The sequence below is a fragment of the Eptatretus burgeri genome, chromosome 5 (genome assembly GCF_056783735.1).
Source record: "Eptatretus burgeri isolate ZD-2024b chromosome 5, Ebu_testis_v1, whole genome shotgun sequence".
In the NCBI taxonomy this organism is placed as follows: domain Eukaryota; kingdom Metazoa; phylum Chordata; class Myxini; order Myxiniformes; family Myxinidae; genus Eptatretus; species Eptatretus burgeri.
The window spans coordinates 17,545,057-17,565,455 of record NC_140965.1 but is presented as its reverse complement, the minus strand read 5'-3'; the positions used below and the strand labels follow the sequence as shown (position 1 = coordinate 17,565,455).

Below are 20,399 nucleotides of genomic sequence, written 5' to 3'. Positions count from 1 at the left end.
TGTAGAACATGAATCGGAACATGAATCAGAACAAGAACCTGCAGGTTATCAGTACTCTTGGCTCTAATTTCGTCCTGATTGCACATGCGCATAGAGGAGTGAGATAATTGTTTTATTCTGTCTGTCTGTCTGGCAGTCAAACAAAATTGAAAATCATTCCAACCAGGAAGCTTATTGTTTTTATGGATGCTGTAAAGGACACAAACAACATGCACGAATAACTAATTAAATGTGTTAAATAAGTTGGTGTAAAAGTCGGTGAATCAACTGCGTTCTGAATTCTTTCTTTTTTTCTACAACCTTTAAAATATTTATTTTATTTCAATTGAATTATATACTTAAACATTACAGAACACAAATCACCTTCTTGGCACTTTCAAAAACCTTCCATTTATTTAGCAGTATCGTATTTTTCAACGTATAATTGTCTATACTTTTTTCCCCGACGTCCAGGCTTCAATCTATACTCAGAATCAATTTATCTATGGTTTAAGACATTGACATGTATAAATGAAAAAAATTGCAATGTGTGATATTTTTTGAAATAAATTGTATAATTCTTAATTTAAAACAGTGCTCAGTGAATAAACTCTTTCATCGATCAAATTGTGCTTGTGTTACAATGCGTCAGGTGTTCATGTTTATTAAGGAGTAGCGAACTATGATAAAAGATAATGTGCTATGAGCCAGTGCTGATAATGATTATGTAGCTTGTTCTTTATGCTGTATCTCTATATAATAACAAACATGTTGAAAAACTATTTACATTCCTAATTTATCCGAAAGGTCATCCCACAAAGTAATTCAAATAATATGCACAAAACAGCCCATTAATATTCATGACCCTGGAAGCAACACATTAGAGTGTCAGTTAAAACCTCTATTGTTCTGACTGACAGTTTTGCTAACTACCATACTTGATCTAGCTTCTCTTATACTCGAAATTGACTTATCTATGAATGAAGGAAAGAAAAATGGGAAAATTAGCCAATTCGACTTATGCTCCACATCGACTTAAACGCCAAAAAATACAGTACTTGCAAAAATATTTCAACTATCCCGTGCCCTGAAGTCAGAGTAACTATGAGATTCAGCATTCAGACAAATATGGGGGTGCCAAGCGCTGTTCGTTTAGTGCAAAACGCAAAGCATGAGTTTAAAAGACCCTTCCCTTGTCCTTTTTCCAAAGACTGTGCAGGGTAAGGTGTTCTATGAACTCTCTAGTTTAGTACATTGTTGATGAATATTTTATTAAACCCAATATACATTGTTAAATCATGACTTTATCACTTTTTGTGAGACGTGCATAGAATGAGTTTTGGAAGAGATTATCAAATCGAAGGCCATCCCAGATCAACTCGTATCATTTCAAGTTTCGATCACGGTGTTTTACCAGTGAACAAAATTCCATCCCATCACTTTCCATCCTTTCACTTTGACATCTTCATGTGAATAGCCTGCCAAATATCTCTGACTGCAGATAAGCAAAACATAGGTAATGGTATATTATTTGCGACCGGGTGCCAAAATCTCGTAACATTAAAAACTTACCGAAACATTTGCTCAGGTTGGTCTGCTTGTCTACAAAGACTTTTGCTGATATAACATTGCCAAAGGGCATGAAGGTCTGCATGAGGTCCTGATCTCCAAACTCCTGAGGCAGGTGGTATATGAACAGATTTGCTCCTTCCGGGCCTGCACACACAGGCAAGTAGGAACAAACAGAACACTCAACTCTTTAAAATGAAGAACCTTAGCTCCTACATGAATGGTAAGTTACTACGTTCACAATATAGTGCTGGAACAATTTCCATGCCATATGCCCCTTCTTATGAAGAGCAAGCCATGCCTTGTACACCTTAACTATGGCTGGTTCTGTGTTCCAGCAGAATATTATGCTATCTGCTCTCATTTTGGAATGATGGTCAGGCTTACGGTATGTGATCAAAATTCTCTACATAATCAGATAAAATAAAAATCAGTCTCGTGCCTCTTGACATACGAGGTAACCCAAACACTTCACTTCTCTATCCATGGCCAATCACTTTTCTTCTTCATATTTCATGTCCATTGCAGCAGCACCATTCTTTATGGCTTTCTCAAATGGCATTTGCAGTCTCTCTCTCTCTCTCTCTCTCTCTCTCTCTCTCTCTCTCTCTCTCTCTCTCTCTCTCTCTCTCTCTCTCTGGTCCCTCAAGCTGGTGGAAAATCGAACACATGCCTTGGGATGCATTCTTGAGATATCCTGACATGTCCGACCCACCACAGCCTCCTAACTTTAATTATATTTTGGCTGGTTGCTGGTTGGTGGGCAACATGACCTCTTCATTCGTCACATGGTTTCAGTGGTGGACTACCTAGAATGACCGCACTGTGGTCACAACCTTTGACACAAAAAACCCCCAAAACCAGTCACTATATAATCAGTAGAGGCCGACAGGCCTCATGTCTGAGGTCCACCAGAAAACCAATATGGCAGCCATATAATTTTGTCTGGGTGCCATGGTGAGTGGGGTCAAACGATAGATGTGGGTGTGGTCCGGCAGCTGTCCGAGCAATGGGTGCACATTTTAAAAATCGACCCCCAACAAGAACCCCAACAACAACAGTAATGCGGAGCTCATGTCACAGGAAAAAAATTCCTGCACCCTTGTTGAAAGCATTGATTGTTTAACAGGAGTCAAATATCTGCCATGTTTCGCAGCCAAAGGTGTGGAGGTTATGTTAGGTTAGGTAAAGGAGCATGTGCCAGAGCAGCGCTTCGCTGCGTCCACATTCCGCTGGTACTCCAGGGGCCTCCGTCTGGCCATCCCCTAGGCAGATGCCTGGCCCATCCCTATCTCCTCAAGATGTCGATCAACCTGCTGCAACCACGAGGCATGCTGTCGTCCCAATGGCTTTCTCCACTCACGAGGCTCCCTCGCTGAGAATCTGGTGAGCAGGATCAGCATCAGGAAATCGAGCCACATGTCCATACAGCTGCAGTTGTTGCTCATGGACTATACAGGTCACAAATCTCATTTGAGTCTTTCTCAGCAACCACTTGTTGGACACAAAGTCTGACCAGTGATAGCCAAGAATTATTTTAAGAGACCTGGTACCGAAGGAGTTAAGTCTTCATCTAAGCTCCTTTGTCAGAGTCCAAATCTCACATCAGTTGAGTAAGACTGGAAGCACCAAAGACCTGAAGACTCGCACTTTCGTCCTCCTACATAGATACAGACAGTGCCACACCCCATGATCCAGTGAATCCATGACTCCCCAGGCCCAACCAAGACGTCTATTGACCAAAGGCTCACAACCTGCGGAGACATGAATATCACTGCCAAGGTAAGTGAATCTTTCCGAGACCTCAACATCCTCACCACAAGCAGGTTCAGACAAGATGGAAGCATCCAAGGTGTTATTGAAAGCCTGGATCTGTGTTTTGATCCAGTAAACCCATTGTCCCAGTAGCTCCGATTCCACATTCAATGCCTCGAGGGCCCGTACAAGGATATCCAGTGTTTCCGCAAAGATGACTGCATCATTTGCGAAATCAAGGTCTGAGATCTTGACATTCCCAAGTGATGCACCGCAGCTTGATCTCTCTGACATCTTCCTCAGAATCCAGTCCATGCAAGCGTTGAGGAGTGCAGAGGACAAGGTGTCGAGATGATCATCATAATGTCAGGGCCCTGTCGCACCTTGACGTTTTAGCCAGCTTATGGCAACATATCAAAATGTATGTAAAACGCTGGCATACGCTGAACTATTGATGGTTTTTTTTCAGTTTTGGGCGTATTCATAACGAGTTGGACGTATGCATAACGTATTAGCAACATACACTGAACGTTTCGATAACTTGTAGATAACTTATACCAAGGAATGCTTAGCGTGTTGTCGGTGTTCACAACCTACGCCCAACGATAATTTAACTTATGCATAGCGCGGTAGCATATCGCCGACAATCATGTGGCGTAGCCTATTAATAGGCTGCCGCTCAACGATTTAACTCATAACCGCACTATAAATCGAAGTGTCAAGGCCCTGTCACACCTTGACGTTTTTGCCAGCATATGCCGACATATGAAAAATTTATCTAAAACGCTGGTACACGTCGAATACGATATGGGTAAGTTTTGTATACGATAAGAGCACGCTGCAGCATGCTGAAGGATGCTGGCATACGCCGTGGTATGCTAAGCACGTCGACAAATTTTAAGCATGCTCAAAATTTTTTGACGTATGCCAGCGCATGACTCACACGTTCCGCATACACTGGACATAAGTTGTAGGCACGTTATGCAATCGTTGACACACGTCGACACACGTTACTTGTAAGTTACTCATAAGTCGAAACACGTCGAGGTAATGTTTAGCGTACCCGAAACTTATTTCTAACCTATGAGTAACGTGCTTTGAACCTACTGAAGCTATGTGTATCTCCAACGCATATTGACGTATGTAGACATATTTGATTGATGTCTTCTGGACGACCACAGAACTTAGTGAAGGTGTTTCTAACTTACAGCTACTGTATAATGGCGTATTGGCAGCGTTTAAGGGAATTGGTATATAAAAATGGGCTTCACAGGAGGAACCCGTCAGTGTTTCAGACTCCATGTTGAGTAGCTGTCCATGTCAGTAGTATCAGTAGTAGTAGTAGGTGAGCATGTCAGTAGTAGTAGTAGTAGTAGTAGGTCCATGTCAGTAGTAGTGGGTGAGCGTGATGGGGAGGGTGTGGGTGATGATGGATCCTCCTTGCGTCCGCATCTACGGCCATGGCCAGGAGACTTCTTTGCAACATTCTTCGAAGTTTTCTTCGGCATTTTTTTTTTAATAATGTTTTTCTATGCTGAACTATTGATGTTTTTTTCAGTTTTGGGCGTATTCATAACGAGTTGGACGTATGCATAACGTATTAGTAACGTACACAGAACATTTCGATAACTTATAGATAACTTATACCAACGAATGTTTAGCGTGTTGTTGGCGTTCACAACATATGCCCAACGATAGTCTAACGTATGCATAGCGTGCGGTAGCGTATCGCCGACGATCACGTGGCGTAGGCTATTAATAGGCTGCCGCTCAACGATTTAAATCATAACCGCACTAGAAATCGAAGTGTCAACATCACCGTCATGCCGAAGAAAAAAAAAAGAAAAAAAAAACCATGGAGTCTGGAACACTGACGGGTTCTTCCTGTGTGAAGCCCATTTTTATATACCAATTCCCTTAAACGCTGCCAATACGCCATTATACGGTAGCTGTAAGTTAGAAACACCTTCACTAAGTTCTGTGGTCATCCGGAAGACGTCAATCAAATACGTCTACATATGTCAATATGCGTTGGAGATACGTTACACATAGGTTCAAAGCAAGTTACACATAGGTTCAAAGCACGTTACTCATAGTTTAGAAATAACTTTCGGGTAAGCTAAACATTACCTCGACGTGTTTCGACTTATGAGTAACTTACAAGTAACGTGTGTCGACGTGTGTCAACGTTCGCATAACGTGCCTACAACTTATGGCCAGCGTATGCGGAACGTGTGAGTCATACCCTGGCATAGGTTGAACATTTTTGAGCATGCTTAAAATTTGTCGACGAGCTCGGCGTACTACGACGTATGCCAGCGTGCTTCAGCGTGCTCTTAACGTTTACAAAACTAACCCACAACGTATTCGACGTGTGCCAGCGTTTTAGACAAATTTTTCATACGTCGGCATACGCTGGCTAAAACGTCAAGGTGTGACAGGGCCTTAAGGTCTGAGATTATTACAGACAATGTTTTTACTTTTCTAGAATTGTTGAGTTGACTGAATGAGCTGTTTGCTTTCACATTATGTGATCTTACATCTACATTCATCCAAATTTCCATTTGCAGTGACTGTATTCCTTAGGTATACAAATTCACTAATGTTATTGTATTCCTTTCTATCAACAGTATATATACCACCGTTAATGGTTCCACTTTATACTGCCATGATCTTTGTCTTTTCTGCAGATTTAACAATTTAATGCATGGAAGATGCTTAAAAGGTGCTGGATGGATATGCAAGCAGGGTTTGAATCACTCACTGAAAGACTTGTGAATAAATTTGTTTTAATACTACATGTATATGTTTGACTGAAAAGCAATGGAGTTATTGGCCTCATGGTGGTTACCTTTTGCCTGCAGGCTGGTGGCAGCACTGCCTGACCCCACATCTCAAATAAACACATTATAGCACCCTTTGATGGCCTAAAAACTGACATCAAGGTCAACGTCTAGTAATTTAATACCTTGCCTAGATTCTCAAGTACCCACACCCAAAATGTGGGACCTCAATGTGCTCCGGTTTGACCATGAAAGAATAACGTACAAATGCACAAATAAACACACAAACACTTAAAATATTAATAATTCAGTCACTGCAGACTAAATGATGTGTGCGACCAATACATGTGCACTCACTCATTTCATCTTCCTTCACCTGACATCGGCTCAAAGATGCCATTTGGATAGAAATGTGCCGTGCTGTTCTCGGCACGACTCATATAATCACTGGCAATGTCTTTATAACAATACAGTTCTTACATGAGCACTTCTAGTGGTGCGAATGAGGTGTATGTAAGTGACCACGTGCATCGACAACGACTACCTTCCTTTTGACTTCCGGCTGCTCCTTGCTGCTGCAGTAAAGTCTGAGCGTATAGGCTTGGCAAAGAAGCCGCTGCATACTGTTGGATTCCGGAGTATGCTTGGGCTAATGCTTCCACGCTGTTGCTTGTATTGTTTGACAGGTTTCCGACACCCAGTCCACCATTGAGGGCCGCCAAGCTTGCTGCAGAACAAGTTATGGCAGAGCACACGTTGAGTGAAAGCAGCAAAGGTGACAGGTAATTTTACTACCCATGCAATGGAATAGAACGAATTAACATTCTGTTACCTGGGAGTGATGAAACAGAATTTGTAGATTGTAACACATGAAGCGGATTGAGGATATAATTGTGCACAGACTGAACCAAAGAACAATGATGCTTGATTATACCTCTCCATCCATCTACCCCAGTAATGTGTACCCTTCCTTTTTTTTTACTGGCTCAAGGTACCCCTCCCTATGCAATTCCTATTTACCCTGACCTAGTGCTGCTACTTCCACTACCCTTCTCCTATTCTAAAATGAACTCTGCTGACCAAATATAAATCCTTGTTTAATCTCTAATCTAATGCTCCTTGCATTCCTTCAAATTAAAAATCCTTCAAAATCTAACCTTCAAATTGATTCCTATGCTAATGTTGCTCATGGCAATATCGTTTGCTGTTGAGGCTTTTTGTTTTCTTTATGTCACCATGAGATGGCATTACACGTCAAAGTAAGATGGCAATACACATTCTCTTCAAAATGCTGTAGGTCTTGTGGTGACACTAACCGATGCAATGGTTGACAGGACGTTGAAGATTTTGATCCATTCATACAAGTCCGAGTTAAAATACCATGTGACGTGAATGTATAATGGAATTCCCAGCATGCCACTTATAGTATGGTTCTTGGTGGTATGGATTGTGGAGCTGGAAGGTGTTGTTGGAGCAGGGATGGTGAGTTGCTGCCATGCATCCTTTAGTTGGTGCACCCCAATCATTGGTAAGGTGGGATCAATGTGTATTTGAGATTGTGTTCAGAAACCAAGATGAGCAGCTCAGGCCTGCATACAGTTGTGCCTCCTGAGTGTTGTTTGGGATTCTCCAATCCAGGCGAGAGGTGAGTATTCCGTAATATTCCCGACATGAGCTTTGTAGATGGTGCGGAGGTATTGAGTGTTTTGTAGGTAATCCACTCATCATGGTGCACAGCCTCTGTCCTGCACTTGCAGCCATGGTATTCATGTAGATGGCCCAGTTAAGCTAATGATCAATGGTGGCACCTAGGATCTTCCTAACTGGTGGAACTCTACCACTAAAAAGCAAAAGCACTGAGATAAGATCCCTCTTGATAGAGACGGCATTTACCTGAGCAGACGTAAGACTTGAGAGGCCAAACCTGACTTGTTTTTCTTCAATACGTTTGTATGAACTTATAATACTCACGGACAGCCCTGCCCTAAGGGCTGGAGTACCCTTCTCAGTTTATCAGAGCTTGGGCCAAAGTATGTGCACTGGAGTAAGGCTGAAGTACGTGTTCGTCCACCGGCCTTGGGTGGCCACTTAAAGGCCGGTATTGGGGTTTGAACCAGAGGTAGAACCAGGTTTGGAACCACTGTGTTGGCCCAAGAACTGTTAAATGTCAATTTTGGAGTTTCGATGACATCCACGTTTGCTCCATGATAGTAAGAAACCTTTTCTACCTTTGTTGTTGTTCAATACTTACATTGACTGTGTATGCCACACCACATGTTGTTGTTCGTCTTTCGGCTGCTCCCGTTAGGGGTCACCACAGCGGATCATCCGTTATGATCCGCATACTGATTTGGCATAGGTTTTACGCCGGATGCCCTTCCTGACGCAACCCTGGTCGCCTCTTACGACACAGGGATAAGGATTGGGTTTCGCCATGATTCTGGGATGCCCTACACCCTCTCATAGCACGGCCCAGCGCAGAGCGCCCGTCATCAAGCGATCCTCCAACCCAAGCCTCCCAGTAGCCGGATTACAGGCGCACGCCACTACGCCCGGTGTATGCCACGCCACATGTGTAATATGATAAATAAGTTATTAAATTACAATGCAAAAAAAATGCAAACAAAACACGTCGAACAATCAAGCCACTTCAAAAATAAATGGACTATCCAAGTAGCCGAGTGGTTTTATTGGATTCTGGCAGCGGCAATAAAATGAAATAAAAATTCTCAAAACCAAATTCCTGGAGAAAAACCACACGGCTCAAAGCACGTTAAGCCACAATCTATTCTTGTCAGTCATTCTCGCGTAAGCAGAGCTGTTGCAGCTGCTATTGGGTGATCGGAAAACCGTGAAAACTCATGAGGAAATTCACCATGAAGAGCAGCGCTGCTGTGGATGTGACATTGCGGGCTTGATGGGTGCAGCAAGTATGCTGGTGCCACAATAAGGTCAGTAAAACACTCCAGCAAATCAGATCAGATCATGAACCATGCTCTACACAGAGTGTTGATGCTGCCGCAGCAGTTCCTTTGGCTATGGTTACAATCCTGGACGAGTGGTCACTCCGACGCAGAAAGTCAGGGAAGGAATTTCTAATTTGTTCAGGGTGCCAGCAATAATTTGCCTTGGGATTTTTTTAATGTCCATCAACTATAATGACAGCAGACGGGACGCCCAGTTTAACATCCACCCGAGGGATGGCACACACATTGATGAATCAACCTGCCTGTGAACCAGCGGGGATGACAATTTATAGCTTGGCCGAGGCTAGCTGAGATTCAAACCAAGACTAGACAGCTTAGAAGTGAGTGTGTGTACCTCAATGCCACCATCCCAGCCCCCTTCTTGTAAATTGACTTAAAAAAAACAAACTCCGTGTCCCTTCCAAAAATGTCAAAACAAAAAGTCAACACTCAGAAACTGGGGGGAAAAAATCCTCATACTTTGCAGAAGTTTTTCGAATTCAAGATTTCAACAAAAGTTCAACTGAAGAAATGAAGAGGATGGAAAAAAATGGCACAACCACTGATTCAAAATAGCCACATGATCAATAATTGGCCAAAAGGAAGGTGAGCTTCTTTGATGAGTAATGCATTGTGGATACTTTCCAAAAACAATCTTCTCCCACCTCTATCCTAATGATCACCTGTATTCAACCCCTCTGCCTTACCTGAACGATTTAAAGTACGCGTCACCCATCCGCAATGGTCATCACAATCGGTGGGTCTTAATCCCAATAAGCATATTGTGGGATGAACTTGAATTGATTATGCATTGTTATAGTCTTCTTTCTTTTTCCTTTTTTTCCCTTTTCAGCAGCAATTTCACAAACCATCAGTGAATGAAGCATGAAGGTCTCCCACCTCCATCACCACCACTCACCAAATCATAACATCTCACAATAACCACCCACCACACTTTTACTCCTACAGGGACATACAGTACAGTCATATGTGAAAACCATTTGCAAATCAGGTGGTTTAACGTCAATTTTCCTCCACAGTACATGTGATTTACATGATAAGAAAACTTTTCTGATAAGTATTTAAACCGAAATCAAATTGATTGGGTTCAAAAGTGTCACTAACATTCCGATGCTGTCACCAAGGGACAAATTACACATTTTATCAGAGTCCCGTGTGGGCGACAGGAAATCAATCAGTGCTGCAGTATTGCGTGGTGGTTAAGGTGTACAGCACTCACGATGGTGTAACAGTACCACTAACAGTTATACGAACACCTTTCATCATCCCTTTGGGATTTTTCAAACTTTTAATGCTTGGTAAGTGTGAACTGATTGATAAAAACAGCTAATCATTACTGTTCCAAAAGTTTTTTTTTGTAAGAACAATTATTCTCAAAACTACATTTTTCAGATAAATGCAAATGACATCTGATTCCACCTTGATCTGTGTAATAACTATCATGCGGAAATCCTGAGGAATTTAGAATGTGTTAATTGAGATGTTTTTCTGGAATGATTGATGGAATGTTTTTGGTTTTTTTCGATCCAGAACTCATGGAGATGATTCACATCCAAGGGGAAAGAAAGTGGGTCACCGAGCAGCAATGGGAAAATGGACAAACTGAATTAATAACTCAGCAGCACTTCCTGGAAGTAAAGAAAGGGGTCTCAGACGGGGTGGGGAAATGTGGATGGTCACCGTGATGGTGTGTAAGGAAAGCGCAAGACCGGTCTGAGGTGGGGCCATGGTTCCACAAATGACAGAAACAAAGACAAGCAAGTGCAAATGGGAAGGCTCTAAACTTCAACCTATTGATGAGAAATCATAATGATCTCGAGGACTTTGTTGTGAGCAGCATCGGGAAGGGCAAGTTCAGAGGGTCATTTGGAGCGTTGGCTGCCAGTCTATAGGTGTACTCCAAGGTGTGGACAAGAAAGTGCCTTTGAGTGGCATTGGCTGTTGATACGTGCGCAGGACGACAATCATCACTTGGGTTTGATATTTCACAATGCTACGTTTCCGTACTAAATTGCAAGTGGAAACTGAATAAAATAATGAGATTTTCTGAAACAATAATGGGACAATATAATAACCAACATCTATACGTAACTAAAGGGCTGCGATCTAAGATCGCTGATGGTTCCCGATAAAGCCAACTCGTAATATTAACCAATTGGTAGCACTTGAAATTCTGCCTAATTACGAAACCAAACATTTTTTTTTTACTAAAAATTTTCATTATACAATTGAAATTAAATGATGAAAAAATTAAGTAATGAAAAAAATTAATAATGGAAAAAATTAAATAACAAATATATTTAAACGAGGAGGGCACTCGGTAGAGCGCATACCTCCACCAAGCAATGCCTGATCCACAAGAACATATCGGGGCCAATACATTTTATAATTATGCAACATAGTACCCTATCTCTCAATGGTGAAGAATCACGTTAAACATTAAATAATTATCGTATCCAGATCCGGATTTGGATCTTCACCAAAATTGAATAAACTCGTCCTTGCCACACACTCAACCTGTCCACCAAGTTTCGTCCGAATCCGTTCACAACCTTTTGAGATATCGTGATATATATATATATATATATATATATATATATATATATATATATATATATATATATATATATATATATATATATATATATATATATATATATATATGTTTGGCCCTATCTCTCAATAGTGAAGAATCACTGAAAAAATTATCAGATCCGTTTCCAGATCTGGATCTTCACCAAAATCTAATCAGTTTGTCCTCGTCACACACCCAACCTGTCAACAAAATTTAATCCGGATCCGTCCACAACTTTTTGAGATATCCTGCACATAAAACAAACAAACAAGAAGACATCGTACACAGCACGATAATCGCAAAATCCATAAAACTAATTTGACCTCAAAAACAAATTGGTGGTTGAATTCAATGACCAAATATGCAATATATCTTCAAATTTCAAGTGAATCCGATGAAAATTGACAATTTTAGAAATTTGGCCTATGTAGACCTGTTGGTCCATGTTGATCTCAAAAATAATTGGCTCATTGAATTCAGTGACCTTAAATATATATCCTCTTCAAATTTCAAGTCAATCGGATGAAAATTGAGAATTTTAGAAATACAGTACAACCTTAGTTGTTGACATTGGGACCATTTTGCCCTTTTGGTCCATGTTGACCTCAAAAATAATTTGTTGGTTGAATTCAGTGACCTGAAATATATATCCTCTTCAAATTTCAAGTCAATCGGATGAAAATTGAGAATTTTAGAAATACAGTACAACCTTAGTTGTTGACATTGGACCATTTTGCCCTTTTGGTCCAGGTTGACCTCAAAAATAATTGGTTGGTTGAATTCAGTGACCTGAAATATAAAATCCTCTACGAATTTCAAGTCAATCAGATGAAAATTGAGGATTTTAGAAATACCACCTTAGTTGTTGAACTTGGGCCTATGTTAGCCTTTTGACCTCAAAAACAATAGGCTTCTTCCTTCTGACAAACTCGACCATGTGGCGAAGTTTCGTGAAGATCGGTTTAAAATTGTGACCTGTAGGCGACAAACAGACAGACAGACAAACAGACAGACAGACAGACAGAATAACAAAATCGACTAACCAATATACTGACCAATATATCTTCGATTTTACAAGTACCAGACAGACAGAAAGGGGTGAGAACATAACCTCCTTCACTTTTAGTGGCAGAGGTAATAATTGAAAATTGAAAGAATAGAAAAAAATAAATATTTTTTTTAAAGCAAATAATTAAATAATTGTAAAATGAAATTATTGAAAATTGAAACAAAAAAAAAGAATGGAAAACATTATTCAAAAGCAGGAAAACACCAACACCAAAACAAAACACTTAATGCCTCCCTCTGGGAACCATAATAGCTCAAACCTCACAAGCTCCTAACAGGTGGAAAGAGCAAAAGGCTATATGACATGCGACTTCAGGAGATGAATGGAGATTTCGAACAGTGATAAATTCACCTGCATTTGTGAGTGCACTGAGCGCACCACTGGGTGTGGTTAAACCACCGCCTGTACTGCCATTTCCACTGGAATTCTGGGTCACAGCTGCAGCCGCTGCCAATGTTGCGAGACTCTGTAGTTGTACTGCATTCAAGCCTGTTGTGAAAGAGTTGGAGTTGTGGGAATGGTAGGAACAAAAGAAAGTTCATGCAGTGGACATAATTTAAAATGATCACTGCACAGCATCATGGTGATGACCAAAAACAAGAACTGCTTCGAGCCTGAAGCTATAGTGTTTTTGTGCACAAATTGATTGCTATTCAAGCAATGCATGCTTTTGTGTATTTTATGTTATCACAACATTTTTAGACAACTCCACCCCAAAATAATCTGGCCAACATGTGGACAACATCCGACTGAAGGTAATTTCAGTGCATTCCAAAAGGTCCGCAACAAGCATGTGTCCACTCTCAGGAGAGCCAGAAAACAACATCTGTCCAACATGAAGAATGAACTTTCAAACTTGTCTCCATCTTCTAAAACCTGGTGATGCCTTGTTAAGTGCAACTCTGGTGTATGCTCTGTTGCTCCCCCTCCATCCTTTCTCTCTTTCCAAATGACACCACAGCCAATTCCACTTGTGAGAAGGCTGAAAGCCTCATTTCTGTTTGCTTCCAAATCTTGTGTCCCCAACCTCTCACTCTCGGTACCCATCATTCCCTGCCATACCGAACAGCTCCTTGACTCTGTGTCTTTTGCACATGAGAAGGTGGAGTCGTTTATTTCATCCTTCGACTGACTGCTACTGGACTGGACATCATCAGCTCACGTGTCCTAAAAACCTGCTCTGATGGTCTTGCATATCCTGTCTCTGACATTTCACCCTGTCATTTGCATTAGGGCATCTTCTATCTGCTTGGAAATCAGTCAACATCACTGCATTACATAAGAAGGTGCAAAAACAGATCCCTTGAACTACAGAACTATCAGCTGACTTCCAATCATCAGAAAGGTCATGGAATCCATCACCGCAGATGATATGAAATCATTCCTTTTCACCAACTACCTTATCTCAGATCACCAATTTGGTTCTGGACCAGGTCACTCCAACGTAGACATGCTGCTTCGACTCACCCAACAATGGACGGAGGCCTTTGATGTCAGACATGAGATCAGGGCCATCTCTCTGGACATATCTCATACTTTTGATACAGTCTGGCATCCTGCCTTACTCTCCAAACTCTGCCTATGGCATTGAAGGCCAACTCCACACATGGAGTACTGACTTCCTCGACTCTCGAAGCTATGTGGCTCTCAACAGAATCCTTTCATCTCCTCTCTCTATCTAGACTGGAGTGCCCCAAGGTAGTGATTTGCGCCCAGTCTTATTCCTGATCTTCATAAATGATTTCTCTGACTCTCTGGAAAATCCCATTTATCAATTTTTGCCATGACTTCACCTTCTGCCGTGCTGCATCCAGACCTGAACCAAAATCTAACCGGCTTGTTATTGTCACCTAATAACTCATCCACCAAGTTTCGTCTGAATCCATCCATCACTTTTTGAAATATGTCATAACTATATATATGTATACATGTGTCGTTTTTGGCCCTATCTCTCAATAGTGAAGTGATTCTTCATATCTGGATTCTCGACAAAAAATTGTCGTTTCTGGATCCAGATCTTCAACAAAATAGAACAACTTCGTCCTTGTCACACGCCCAACCAATCCACCAAGTTTCGGCTGATTCCATCGATAACATGAAACAAAGGAAGGGGGTGGTGGGGGGGGGACAAAATAGAAAAGGTCCAAGTGGTTACCTCCAATTTGCTGGAGGCCATTAAACGTGCTTGGGTTCCCAGCTGTGAGAGCTTGCTGCAAAAGGTGCAAGTAGAGCTGACAAGTGGATACAGAGAGGATGACAATGTGAGCAGCACGAATAAGACAACGCAATAACCTCACCTGCCCAAGACAAGTATTCTGTCCAACTCAGTCGCCACACTTCAGTAAATAACTCATCATTGCATCAATGTTTGTGGCATTGTCATGAGTGTGGTTGATTGTGTAAGTGTACGGGTCAGCCTGGAGTGAGTAGTGGAAATTTAAATGTGCAGCATCTTTTCTTTATTTTCTACATTATCTACCCCTTTCCTCTCTTCTCTTGTCTTCAGAGGCTATAACCATCCAGTGCATATTGCCTGTGTAAGGCACGATGAAGACCATTCAGTAATGGAAACGTTATCCGAAGGCAATTATGCTGTAACTGGCAGTGCTTTTTTTTCATTCTTGAGTGCGAACTAACCCAATTACAATCTATTCAGCGTGGGTGTAAAATGGACAGTGGAGAATTACAAAAATGGGGCCTTATATTCCTTTTGTCTTAAGATACCAATCAAGTTCAATCGATATTTTCTTTTTCTTTCTCTGTATTTGCTGGTTTTGCATAAACACCCTGTCACACGTCCGTTTATTGTTCGCCATCTTCTCTCAAAACCTCTCACTCATCTTCATATGCATAGAAATCTTTAATCCACAGAAACTTGCACAACCATTATTGCTACAAGTGTCATCCAATGGTACACATTCCTGCACCTTCTGGCCATGTCTTTGAATTCAATGAACATGCAATCAAGGCAAGGCAAACCTTTACCTCTCTCATTGACTAAATCTTCAAAATGTATTTTGTAGAAAAAAAAAAAAACAGAAAAAAAAACTCTTGGAAGAAGACTCGGACAAAACTTATGAATGAGATATTTTCAATGTCATCTGTAGTGATTGATCCATTAAGTGGTGTCATGTTAAGAACATGAGAAGGCCTTTGTTGCGAAAGACCCAAACAGTATGTTTCGGGTGTTAATCCTTCGTTGTAGCTTTGCTTTGACGAAGGGTGCATCGTCATCGTCGTCATCATGAATATTGATCTTTGTAGGGCCGTTGGCCTCATGATGATCATTTTCCTGAGTGGGTTTCACAGGTACGTTTATGGAGTCCTGTACCTATTTTAAAATCAACTCGGAGTGGATAAAGATTGGAGTTGGTGGAAAAAGTATTTTTTTAATCAGACAGAATGGATTAAAAAACAGGAAAAAAGTTAAATTGGACGTATTTTTAATGGCAGAAAGGCTAAATAATGTCTTGGACTAGCTGGGCCCATACAGCATCCAACTGAGCTTTAAACGCAACCATTGATGGCATGAGAACCATATCAGATGGGAGGGCATTCCACAGGTTCACAGTTCGATGGGAAAAGGCTGAGGAGTGGAAGTTCCTTCACGCTCATTGCTTGAAGGTTTTCATGGGGTGTCCACGCCAGGTGTTATCTTGACAAAAGATGAAAATTGATTTTGGTGAAGGTTTTCATAACCCGACACAATCTTCAAGACCTCAATCAGATACCCTTGGAGGTGCTGGCACTGTGTGGAGAAGAGGTTAAGACGGAAAAGCCTGACACGGTGTGGAAGGGCACGGAGTCTGACAACCATCCAAGTCACGAGTCGTTGGACATGGTTTGCAAGTTAGTTGTGCGAGTATGTTATTGGTATTTGGGAAGAGGGAAATGAGAACAGATGGTCACAAAAGAGACAGCAAGAGAGGAGAAAATTATTTTTCACCAATCATCAAGATGTTGCTTCAGTTGGCTTACCGCAATGTACTGTGGCCCAAGGGAGCTGAGTCCAGCTAAGTTTCCCCAGCCTGTGGCAGCATTAAGCTGCTGCATCTGTGCCAACTGCTGTTGCAGCCTCTTCTGCTCCTTGTCCTTTTGTGTATCTGCAAACTTGACCACGAGCGGTGCTGTACAGCCCTGCACAAAGATATCTCGACGGTTACCAGAGCTACAAGTCTTTTTAAAAAGTTTCTCAGGCTCATGTAAGAGCTTGTACATATATCACACAGAGAGCAAGGACATTTAGAAATATCAATGTACTTTTACAGATTAATTACAAGCGTTTCCTGTCAATTGGCAAATTAATACAGTAGTGCATAAGGAATTTGAATATGGTTTCCAGTAGCAGGAACTGTGCGGTCAGAAGGGAATGTTAAACAAGCAAGAACAATCATGAAAAATAAGGACTGCATAATGCAATAGTGAGTCATGAAGCGTGTGGCACGAGAGAAGTTCTGGGGTAGTTGTCGATGTATGAGGTATTAGCCATCAACGCAGTGCGAGGCAGTAATATGAAAAGTGAATTGGAGTTTTGCTTGTATTCTCAGATCAAAGAAGCAGTTGTTAACATTATACAGGAGCATTGCAATGAAGTATCATCTCAATTATTGTGTTCAGTTTATTTTGGGTTACTGGATCTGATGAAGGACATACCTGCTATTGAGGGGGGGGGGGTAAAACAAAGAGAGGGGGGTAAAACAAAGAGAAAATAAGGGATTTTAGGTGATCTCATAGTAATCTATACAAATAAATATCAGTGTGTGCCCACCAGTCAGTCCATCAGTGTCGTCTCGGCCAAAAAGGACAAAAAAAATCGTGCACTTCAGAGTACAAATATGCCCTTTGACACATAGCTTCATTGAAGCTTTCTCTTCATTAAAAGATCAGGAAACAACCTGCCAGTCTGTTGTCTGTCTGATGATTCATGTCTGTCTGTCTGTGTGTAAACATTTTTGTTTCCAGGCCAGAACTCCTAAACTGTTTCATGCATCATGGAACATCACAGACATGTCATCCTATTTGTATAGAAGTGCTTTTTACTATTTTGGACTTTCTGATATATAAATATATATATATATATATATATATATATATATATATATATATATATATATATATATATATATATATCTTCTTTTTCTTCTTTCGGCTGCTCCCGTTAGGGGTCGCCACAGCGGATCATCCGTATGATCCGCATAGTGATTTGGCACATGTTTTACACATGTTTGGCACATGATTTGGCACATGCCTCTTACGACACAGGGATCTGGTACACCTATTTTAAACGGAGTATACACCGGCCCAGTACACTGGGACTCATTTCGCCGACCTCGGAAGGATGACAGGCTGAGTCAACCCCCTGGTGTATTAATTCAGTGGCTCAATGGGGCTTGAACTCAGGACCTTTTGGATCCCAAACCGCTGCCCGAACCACTGTGCCAACACCAGGCTACATATATATATATATATATATATATATATATATATATATATATATATATATATATATATATATATATATATATATTCATTTTATTTGTAAATAAATCAGTCTGCCTGCCTGCCTGCTAATCATGTCATACAAGGTGAAGCTATATGACATAGGCCCAAATGGACAGACAAGTGCAAGAGAAACACCACCACCATCAATGGACTGGAACATATGTCTTCTTTGTCAGAGTGTGACAGATGAAAACCTGGTAGATCCAACAAAGTCTACAAGACAGAACACTGGCAGCACTGTTGGTTACAAAACTGTTGCACATAATCTGAAGACAAATGAAAAGTTTCAACAGGTGCCCAGGAACATACACCTTTGCAAGACTAGATGATGGGTTTGGAATTGAAGAAAAACTGATTACTTGGGCAATTTTTTGCAACTTTTGAAACTTTTTTTAACGGTATTCCCATGTCGCGAAATGCAAAGATATCGCTTTCTTTTTGCCTGAAGATGCAGTGGGAGGGAGTTATAAGCACAACTTTTTTGCAACTTTTCCTTGTTAGCACAACTTTGCAACTGTTCCATTAGCAGCACAACTTCAAGTGCGTTAATCACACTTGACTGGTTAAATCTGCAAATGCTCAGCCATGTGGCGGCGTGCCTGCATGAAGTGGTGATAAAAATAACATTTTGATCGAGTATCACCTGTGCATTGAATGAACTGACTTCCTGTCACGTGATGCTGTGGTGTTCCTGTTTGCTAATAAGTTGTTATATCTTATCTTCTTTTTCTTAAATATCGAGTTTAATCTCTATTATAAGGACGTCAGCTTCACTTGCCAATTATGCCCAATGAAGCTGCTTCTTCTATTGCAAAAGTACAAGCCTATGCAGCACAATTTCCAATTGAGTTCATAGTAACTTCTGGGAACAGTTTGTTCTGCAAGTTATATTCTACAGTCGTGTGCCACAAATGACGGTCCAGTGTTCTGAACCATCGTGACAGTACAAAACACACGAGAGTCAAGGATGCTGAAAATGAACCTCGACAGACTTTGCAGTTTGCTGAGAAAGTGAGCAAGGGACAAGAATTTGTTGATCGGGTAGTTATGAGCTTTTTTCTCAGCAGATATACCTTTCTACAAACTCAATAATCTGGAGATGAAGTCACTATTCCAATTCATGGGCTACAATGCACCTTGGGAGTCCAGTTGCAGATTGCGAGTGGCATCAACGGCAGAGACAGAAACATTGCAGATCCAGAACTTGCTCAAGGAGAAGAATATATTTATGGTCGTTAAAATAGCAGAGGTGGCAGGCGCAAAGTACATTAACACTCTCGTGGGCAATGTCAAATCACCAGAATAGACTTTGCTGCTGCACTGCAAGCAGCTTCCAGCCTCAGTCAACTCACAGACAGCAATACATGCAGTGAATGATGCCATCAAAACACTGCAGTCTGATCGGTCTGATTTTGGTCTACTCTGCATGCTACATGACTGCTGCTGGATGCCTCCTCAAGCAAATCTACCTGCGACTATTCCATGTCACATGTACTACGCATTTACTTCATAACTGCACCGAAAAGGTTCGAGCCCACTTCTCTGATGTCGATAATCTGATCGCCAGGGTCAAGAGTGCTGTCGTCAAGAACAAGAATGTAAGGAGTTGTTTTCCGCAATTGGATACCCACCTCACCCATCGTAACCCACTGGGCAAGCTGGTTAAATGCGGCTTTCTACTATGCTGACAATTTGTCAGAAGTCAAGAGAATCGTTGGGGAATTTAAAGGTGATGGTTTGCTTGTTACTCGAACGAAGGAAGCTATAGCATCAGAACACCTGGCGAAGGACTTGCTCAGTATTGATTGTGACTACAAGCGCCTGAATGAGCTGGTTTCTAAATGTGAAAGTACTACGTATACAATCTCTGATGCTTTCAATGATCTGAAATCGCTCAGCTTCGGCAGTGATCCATATGGGATGGTGTTTTATTTGGAGAGGCATTTGAAACAGAACAAGGACATAAAGCAGATGATGGATCTGGCACGCGTTGACATTCCATATCCACCAAGTTTGTACGCAAAGTTGCAAAAGTGTCAAGTTACTTCGGTGAGCGTTGAATGCGCTTTTTCGATGTTAAAAAACTACTAGCGAAGGACCGTAACTTCTTGCCCAAAAACGTTGAGAAATATATTTCTGTTTATTACAATCACAGCAATGAACTGTGAATTTGAACGATT

The 20,399-nt window shown here is 41.2% G+C and overlaps 1 protein-coding gene across 1 annotated transcript in view; it reads right to left on the bottom strand.

The window, feature by feature from the left end:
- Positions 1 to 20,399, bottom strand: part of LOC147025936 (CUGBP Elav-like family member 1) — a 216,415-nt gene that overhangs the window by 8,633 nt on the left and 187,383 nt on the right. Inside the window, exons 7-11 of the mRNA XM_085880853.1 lie at positions 16,696 to 16,854; positions 14,873 to 14,948; positions 13,069 to 13,206; positions 6,631 to 6,813; positions 1,552 to 1,695 (exon numbers count right to left, since the gene is read on the bottom strand). Coding sequence (XP_085736979.1) covers positions 1,552 to 1,695; positions 6,631 to 6,813; positions 13,069 to 13,206; positions 14,873 to 14,948; positions 16,696 to 16,854 — 700 coding nt within the window. The remainder of the gene's footprint in view (positions 1 to 1,551; positions 1,696 to 6,630; positions 6,814 to 13,068; positions 13,207 to 14,872; positions 14,949 to 16,695; positions 16,855 to 20,399) is intronic.